The following is a 9,675-nucleotide window of genomic DNA, read 5'->3' on the forward strand; positions in this document are numbered from 1 at the left end:
ATTGAGATTTCTTCAAATTTCCCACATTGAGTTTCACTTCAAATTTCCTTCTCTGCTGATACAAACTCTTCCAACAAAATAACAATGGTAATAATGACAACAAAAATAGGAAGTAGAAACAGCAACATTACTGAAGATAATTTTTTTGAAGAGAAAGGTTAATTTCATTCAAGATGAAGAAAAAAGAAAAAGAATACAAGATGAGAACGCCTAGGCGAGTCCAAAGGTGGGAGAAATACTCCACCAGAAACAAAGAAAAAGAGACTAAAAGAGTGGTATAAACCAACTCGCCAACAAAGTAAAACAAACGGCAGGAAAAAAACCACAAATTATTTATGCTTTCTAGCCGCAGATCTTTGGCCTTTCCCCAAATTTTCGGTGTTTCCCTTATTCGGAATTTCACCATTCCATTTGAGCCTTGAAAGTTCCCTGTCTGTTTTCCTGCCAAGTTTATCTCCATAACTCATAAGTTGAGAGTATTTGTCATCTTCCACATCATAGTATTCTTCCCCATCCTCCTCATAATTTGTTACATCTTGAGAAGTCCCCTTACTCAAAGCTTTGAAAGAATTATTAACAGGGATTTGGTTGTACCCGGAAGATAATAGCAACTTTACATCTTTATATAGCCATCTGTGCAACCACAGAGGACCCAAAGATGGTGAGAAAAAGAAAATCATCAGCTTTTACTTTATTTTTGTGAACATCAACTAGCAGATGAGCATAAGATCTTAAGTAGCAGACCTACTGTTGAATATTACCTTTTCAGTACGTACAATGACTCAACTGATAATACAGTGCCACCAGTATCGAGTCTATCAAAGTTTCATAGAGGGACGCAAACCATCAAAAAATTGAATACCCCCAAACATCATGCTGTACTAGCAATCCTATCTAAGGTTGAGCAATAAATGTAAGGAATGAGGAGTAAGATTATGATTATTGGGAATAACATCAGCCAAAACAAGCTTAACATATCAAATTAAGTATCACATCACCTTCTGGAAGTTCAATTTCATCCACAGCATCAGTTGCATAATCATCGTCATCATCATTAGAAGCCGCTTCATCTATATGTTTGGAACTGTAGGGCACAGGGCTATGTTTTGATTCTGCTGCAACATCAAGAAGATATGGAAGCTTTAAAAGTGCAATAGAGATATTGTTTGAGGGTTTCTCGATTGCGCAGATAAGAAGCCCCATGACATCAGCTGGTTGGGATTATAGGGAGGGACAGTCTGCACAAAATCAAAAGGCTTGGGGCCTCTAGTTGCCAGCTTAATCTTAAACCAATCGTGATCTTGCTTGTCAAGCTGTACACTCCCCAACCATGTGGTATTTCTGATTAAAGGAAAGATGGGATCGAGTTTCCTTGTAATTGCACGCCATTCATCATCATATTGAATCTCATAGGGTCCAGGCTCCGATGGAATATCCACAATCTGCAGAAAGTTGCGTCCTGGGAAGCACTTATCAAGTGCAAGAAACTTTGTGACCGGGCCACTCTCCCCATGCTGGACCATTGCTGAAAACTTGCAATACAGGTGAGATGAAAAACAGTAAGGAGGTTTCAATTTCTTTAGCAGATCTGCAGAAGCTTTAGTTCCCAAGTTTTTTTCTTGAATTTCTTTATTAAAATAGGGTTTGAAATGAACCAGTTGCTGCAAATTTTCATAGTCGGTGATACCAACAGGCCCATCATGTGAGAGGAAAATATTGATAGGTTCTTCAACTTGCATGAGCTGTAGACATCGCACTCATGCACATGATAGATAGATCAAATATCATTCTCGTTATAAGGATGCCTTTCATAATGTCCTAACTGGTAATGGTGTGCATTGTAGCGCTGTCCAGCCTCCATAATACAATTATCCACAAGTAACTGATGCTTCATGATTCCCACCAATACAGACAGCAGGGGAAGGAGCAACTTCTTGACCCGAGTAATACTTCCAGAATGAATTCATACATAGTTCTGCATGTTGGCTTCACATTTGAACTCTCCAAATTCTTGTCATACCTTCCAGCCTGAAAGTCACCACAACAAATTAGTAAGTCAATTTTTGTCTTCTCAACTTTCTCCAAATGAAATAAAGTGGCATATACATTGTCTAGATCTCCATGAGTACATCCTTCTACTGCAATTAACCACTTAATAATCAAATAATTGATAGCTTTATTCCACTGTGACTTCCAAATCCAAATCCAAACCCAAAGGTTCAGCACTCAGCTTTAAGAAACTTCCCTAAATTGAATTTGAATTTTTTTGAAGAACCAATTTTCATTGTTGGAAATCCTGACTATCTTGCAACTACTGATGTTGCCATAAACGAATCCATACCTAACATAGTACTTTGAATCAATCAGAAAATCGGATAGTCGCACTTCTAAATTCATATATTCAGCAGTTGAATAGTGTTCCAAATACAAATAAAAATTTCCACACCGATAATACCTATTTTCAGCACTAGAAATACAACTTTCAATTTTGATGAAGCTGAAGCTGATGAAGATGAAATTGAAATGTAATCTACGGAGTTGATTCTAGGGTTCATACCTAGATCATACTGAGCTTGACCAAACATGAGTCTAGGGTTGTTACTTTGAATTGTAAGATTTAAGGTGATTCTGGATAAAACTAGGTTTACAAAGTAGATTACACCAATATATCTACATGCTAAAATTGAATAAACTGGTGGTAATCAGAGAAAAGCATCTACCTGAATCTCTTCAGGAGCTATCCACCAAATTGAGTCTTCAAATTTCACATCATCAGGAAACGAGAGAAACATATATAGAGAGAGAGAGGCTGAGGGACTGTTAAACGGGAAAATGAACAAGGCATTGGTATATATGCTTCTACAGTGGATTTCTAAGCATCGACCTACTCGTCCAGGCTCTGATGGAATATCCACAATCTGCAGAAATTTGCGTCCTGGGAGGCACTTATCAAGTGCAAGAAACTATGCGACTGGGCCACTCTCCCCATGCTGGAACGATTCTGCAAACTAGCAATGCAGATGAGCTGAAAACCAGTAAGGAGGCTTCAATTTCTTTAGCAGATCTCCAGCAGCTTTACTTCCCAGGGTTTTTTCTTGAATCTCTTTTTTAAATAAGGTTTGAAGTGAAGCAGTTGCTACCGATTTCCATAGTCGGTGATACCAACAGGCCGATCATGTGAGAGAAAAATATCTATAGGTTCTTCAACTTGCACGAGCTTTTGTAGACACCGTACTCACGCACATAATAGATAGATAGATTGAATATCATTCTCGCTATAAGGAGGCCTCTTGTAATGCCCCAAGTGGTAATGGCGTGCATTGTAAATTCCAGACAGTCCAGCAATACGTAAGTTTCCGAACTTTATCTCCCCAGCAAATCTCAAGAAACATATATTAGGCGCTGTCCACCCTCCGTAATACAATTCCCACAAGTAATTGGATGCTTCATGACTCCCACCAACAAAGACAGTAGGAATCGGAGCAACTTCTTGACCCGAGTAATACTTCCAGAATAAATTCATACTTCTGTATGTTGGCTTCACATTTAAACTCTCCAAATCCTCCTCATTCCTTACAGCCTGAAAGTCACCACAACAGATTAGCGAATCAATTTGTCTTCTCAACTTTCTCCAAATGTAATAAAGTCCCATTTACACCATCTAGGTCTCAATGCATACATAATTAAAAGCTTGATTCCACTGTGACTTCAAAATCCAAACCCAAAGGTTCAAAATCTCCATGAATACATCCTTGAATTCTGGTTTTAGAAACTTCCCTAAACCAATTTGAATTTGAATTTTTTTGAAGAACCAATTTTCATTATCGGAAATCCTGACTATGTGATATTTCTATCATAAACGAACCCTTATCTAACACAGTACTTTGAATCAATCAGAAAATTGGATACACCACCACCTATTTCAGCACTAGAAATACCTAAGCAAATCAAACCATTACAGAAACCCAGTGTTACAATGGCTTCAGTTTTCCTATATTCAAATGGGCAATCAATTTTGATGAAGCGGAAGCTGATGAAAATGAAATTGAATTGTAACCTACGGATTTGATCATAGGGCTCATACCTAGATCATACTGAGATTGACCAAACATGAGTCTAGGGTTATTACTATTGTTACTTTAAATTGTAAGATTAGGTGATTCTTGAGATTCTTGATAAAACTAGGTTTAGAAAGTAAACTACACCAATATATGAAATTAACTGAGAAAATTATTTACCTGAATCTGTTCCGAAAGTCTCCACCACACCAAATTGACATTTCTTCAAAACATGGTGAGAGAGGTTGAGAGACTGTTAAAAGGAGGAAGTGAACAAGGCATTGGCTTTTCATTCGCTTTTAGAGCAAGTGAACAAGGCATTGGCTTTTCATTCGCTTTTAGAGCAAGTCTTATGGTGGAATCCAACCTATTCCAAGTGCGGAAAAATCATGGAATGTAAAGTCCCACCTTACGTGGAAGGAAAGGCTAATAAGAATAGCGTTTTCTTTTTGTCCATAAATTTAGGATGAGTCGTTGAAATCTAACGCCATTAATAATGCTACGAAACATTAGTCCCACACCGTCTAAAATTCAAACTTGGGGTTGGTATATTAACAGAATTATGCTCTTTAACTAAGAAAAGTGAAAGCAAGGGCTCCGGAGGGGGTGCGGCAAGGTTGCCATTTTTTTTTTCTTTTGGTTTCTGTTTTTGTTTCTTTTGCAGCTACGCCCAATGGGCTGTCTGGCTCCGGAGGGGTGGTGGCAAGGTTGCAAAACTTGAATGTGGATTGTAGCAAGCCCTCCGGGCATAAAGTTGGAACTTACAGAAAAAATCTCTACCTAAGTACAACATAATACATCCCCACTAACCATAAATCAGCATGAAAAAACTACAAAACTTATCTAAACCCAACAATGTGGATACACTAGGTTTATCAGTCTGATCTAGCATTTCAATGCAAAAACGAGAAACAAACAGGATAGATATAAAATGTAGCCTAATGACCCTCTGTATTCAAAATTAAGCGGGATAACAAAATAAATGTTTGTAGTAATAACAGAATTCCTAGCGTCTCTTAAAGCAGCTTACCGCTTGCCACCGCCACCACCAAGCTTTGCTCCCTTTGGTTGGGCACCCTTGGCCACCTTACCCTGAGTCTTCTGTGTCTTGGACATTACTTCTGCTTTTTTAGCTTTCTTCTCATCCTTGGACTTCTTAACTCTCTCCTTGACTTCACTGAAAAAACCACACAATACAAAATCAGTAAAACAGACAACAAACATCAAGTTTAAATGTCAGAGACTAAGCTGTTTAATTAAAAAAAAAAAGTGAAAGCAACAAAATCATACCGAAGAGCAGCTTCACGAGCTGCATCTCTGACTTCGGGTTTCTCGGCCCTTCTCTTTTGAATCACCTCCAGAGTAGCACCAACAATTGACCTAGAGTATGGCTTCTTGGTAACACGGCGCCTCTTCTTTACTGCCTCTGCAGCAATGTCCTGCAAACAATAAAAAAACAAGAAAGGACATCAGTCACAATAAAGCACTCCATACTTGACATTAAACAAATTAGTAACTTGGAAATTTACTTGATCCTACTATAAGCTTCCACGATTATTCATATCCATGGCACAAAAATTTACAATTACCTTCTTGTGTTGCTTCCTGTACATGGCTGTCCATGTAAGCTTTGAGGGCTTCAACTTGTTGTGGAAATACCTCTTACATTTTGAGTTAACGAAAAGAAACACCTACCAAGCAACAAACTCATCACTCAAATGGACCTTTACAGGAAAAATTTCAACAATCCAGTTTCAACAAATAACAACTACATGATACACAAATACTTTACCTGAGAATCACTCCTGATAAATCTAATACCTCTGCCAGGGTAAATCTTTGCACCACTGAATCGACAAAGTTCAGTCCTGTAAACCAACAACAATCCAACATCAACACCAACTTTACCAACAAAAAACGCTTAATCTTTGTAAGTGGTACTCACCATGAAACATTGTCAATAGCAAGCATACAATATCTAGCGAAAACCCATTCACACAAATCCATTCACACATTGACATATAATCAATAACCCACCTCTACCACTCCCACCACATTCCACCACTCACCACCACAACAGTGTTAGTTTCTTACAAATGAGAGGCACTGACAAGTCTCAAACCTAAAAGGCATCTTACATACTGTAACTAGTAAAACATAGAATCAATAACCCACCACTGACAACCAAAATCCTCCACCAGCTTCACCACCACTCATCACCACCAATATTATGAGACACAAAATAGGTCTCCACAACAAAACATCATACAAACAGTAACTTACAAAACCCCATCAAAACTTAGTCACATTCACATTAGATCAATAACCCACCACTGACCACCACAATCCACCACCACTATTATGAAGTGTTGTTTCTATCAAATGGGAGGAGACACAAAACAAGTCTCAAACCAAAACAACATCAAACAAACAGTAACCAGTAAAACCCCAACAAGACTAAAACATAAGATCAAATAAAAACACCCCCAGAACCCCAAAACATGAAATCAAACTCTAGAAACACTAAAAACATGATAAAATCAAAGAATCAGAGAAGGATCTAGTTTAGATTAATTTATCATCAGCTCTTCTCAGATTCAAATAGTAGTAACCCAATCAACCAATCAATATTTACTCAATAAGCCTAACCCTAATCATAGATTAACCATCAAAAATCTAAGCCTATTCATACTCGACAACTCAAACCCCAATCATAGACTAACCTTGGAAAAGAATATATCACAATTTCTACAGATCACAGATTTCCAGACAAAAAAGTTAAAATCAAGCCTATCTACAGCTATCAATCTAAACATAGACTACAGATTTCAACAAAAGGTAAAATAGAACAACAAACCCTAGAATGATTTCAGAGAAAAAACAAAAGAAAACAAAGATTAAAAACTAAACATCTGATTTCAGAGAAAACAGAAAACAAATCTGATTTCAAATGGAGAAAAAACAAAAGTAACAATCTGAGATCTAGCAGTAATATTAATGGAGAAGAAAAGAAATCAATACAGAAGACGAAGGAAGCTTACTTGAGAACCATGGCGGCTGTTGCTCCGCTTCTTCACGAAAACCCTAGAAACAAGTCTCTCTCTCTATCTCTCCAAACAAAAAGGGCTAAAATGAGGTTTGGAGAAAGGAGAGCCTCCTTATAAACTACAAGTTCCAACCCTAAGTTGCTTAGAACCGGGTTTGTTTCTTTGCTTAGAACCGGTTTTGTTTCTTTGGAGAAAGCCAATTTGGTTAGCCCAAATCTCTAGACATAAGGGTTTTTGAGTTTACCCCCTAAATGAATTAGTGATCTAGCTTTGCCTCTTAAGTTGTTAATGTTATAAACTTTCTCCCTAAAATGATATTTTTCCAAAAATGTCCCTAATTTTGTACGTGCAATTTATATGTGTGTGGATGAAGCGTATTTTGAACCCTAAGTATCTATTTTGCACTCCATCCTCCATCATCGTCTCTACCACCAGGCTATTCACACCATATGTATACTTATCCCATCTCAATAGTTGTTTAACAAACCGTATATGTTTGGTTCCATTATACCGTTGTCGACCCATATAAAGTTCAAAGAAGCTTGATTAATTAACTGTTGGAACAATTGTCGAATTATGCCTGCACAACAAATAAAATCAAACACGAAACAAATAACATTATGGCTGAGTCGCGGACTAGGTCGTTATCTTTAAGACGTTTCGCGGCTCTGCCCAAGATTGTGCAAGCAGTTCTTCAATGACGCGTCGTCCCCAGGATAAAACAGCCGAGATTAATCTCTTACACAATCGCTCTTGCACGGTGAGAGGATGTGAAACTTCTACACTTCATTCTTGCTCAGAAACTCATTTAGAAAAATAAGAGATGTTAACACACTTACTTTTCTTTCTCTAGAAATCTTTTCTTTTGTAAACCCAAGTCATAAAAGAAAAACTCTCTCACAACAAAAAGGATTTCAACAACTCTCCAAGTTCTTTTTAACACCAAAACATAAAAGAAAAACTCTTTCACTAAAAATGTTTCAACTACTCTCTCAATTATTTTCATTAAAATCTGATTTATAATAGTCAAAGAATTAAATAAGATTAAATGAAATGCTTTAATAAGTTGGTAATTAGCATCATTAACCAATTCAACAAAAAACGGTTTTTGACATTAAAAACGAAATTAATTTATTCTTTAAAGGAAGAATAAATGTCACATTAAAACCATTTAAATGAGACACTTATTTATTGGAAATTAATAATGTTTTTAAAACATATAATCCCAACAATCCCCCACTTATATTTTTCAAAACATTGAGCAAGAATGTACAGAGTTGTGCATCAGCAAAGGTGTCTTGCGACTTGAACCTTTACGTAGTGTCAATAGGCTCTCTTAAAATCTGACCATGGAGTGAACGTAAGTCTTGAACTCTAGGAGATAAAAAGATTGCTTAACACACACGACTATACTAGTGTAAAGTCTAAAGCCAGCACATTACGGCTCTGTGCTTGTATCCCAGTTTAATGAATGATCTAGAGAACTGCCCGTATTCTCATAAAAAGCGGCCACACTTTCACATTCACATAGGTGAGTTTATCAAGAGTACTCCTAAAAGTACCCACTCTAAATAGAGATATAAACATCATTAAGAGTTTAAAAATTAAAATCTAAAAATTAAACTCAACCTCTACTCCCTTCAGGATATCATGCCGTGGGATGAATTCTTCAAAAGCATGATTCTCGCATCTCCATATCACCTATGACTTCGTCTAGTCCCTTTGAACCTATTTCTAGGTTGGGTATCCATCACAGATGACTCAATATCAATGGGCATCAACCTCATCCCTAAGATGTATTCACATCTTCTTATTAATCCTTTCGTCAAAGAAATAATGAAAACTCTTTTCAGACACTATATAATCCATATTCTCATAAAATCAACTCTTATAGTTGTCGTTATGTTCTCAATTCATGCAATAGCTGCGGTACTATCACATTGGATTAATATGTTTGTTCCTCTATCTATTAGAGGATCGAATCGTTTCATCCCTTAAAGGATTCAACTGAAAGGATGTCCAATCAGCTTCACAACATCCTTAAAGGATTGCGTAACCATTTAGATAGTGTATTTCTAGGCGTATAATGTGTTTGAAACACCTCATAACCTTCTCAATATTTTACCAATTTTCCATACTAGGATTGGTAATCTGAATATAAAACCCCCACTATGGAAGCAATATATTACACCCCTACTACAAAAAATACTTAGCTAGAGGATTAGCACTAAACCAAATGAGCAAAGAAGCATACTGAGCAATATATTACACCCCTACTACAAAAACACCCCTACTACAAAAACATGATTCTCGCATCTCCATATCACCTATGACTTCGTCTAGTCCCTTTGAACCTATTTCTAGGTTGGGTATCCATCACAGATGACTCAATATCAATGGGCATCAACCTCATCCCTAAGATGTATTCACATCTTCTTATTAATCCTTTCGTCAAAGAAATAATGAAAACTCTTTTCAGACACTATATAATCCATATTCTCATAAAATCAACTCTTATAGTTGTCGTTATGTTCTCAATTCATGCAATAGTTGCGGTACTATCACATTGG

General features: G+C 36.9%; 1 protein-coding gene and 1 pseudogene across 1 annotated transcript; both read right to left on the reverse strand.

Moving 5' to 3' along the window:
- Positions 1 to 140: 140 nt before the first annotated feature.
- Positions 141 to 3,652, reverse strand: LOC113350775 (annotated as a pseudogene).
- A 1,134-nt stretch (positions 3,653 to 4,786) lies between these two features.
- On the reverse strand, positions 4,787 to 7,219 carry LOC113300563 (60S ribosomal protein L24). Its single transcript, XM_026549770.1, has 5 exons — positions 7,100 to 7,219; positions 5,851 to 5,926; positions 5,648 to 5,749; positions 5,349 to 5,497; positions 4,787 to 5,235 (listed from the first exon to the last, which is right to left on the reverse strand). Exons 1-5 carry the CDS (start codon positions 7,108 to 7,110, stop codon positions 5,085 to 5,087), a joined length of 489 nt encoding a protein of 162 aa, XP_026405555.1. The 5' UTR covers positions 7,111 to 7,219; the 3' UTR covers positions 4,787 to 5,084.
- Positions 7,220 to 9,675: the final 2,456 nt, after the last annotated feature.

The sequence above is a fragment of the Papaver somniferum genome, chromosome 1 (assembly GCF_003573695.1).
Source record: "Papaver somniferum cultivar HN1 chromosome 1, ASM357369v1, whole genome shotgun sequence".
Lineage (NCBI taxonomy): Eukaryota > Viridiplantae > Streptophyta > Magnoliopsida > Ranunculales > Papaveraceae > Papaver > Papaver somniferum.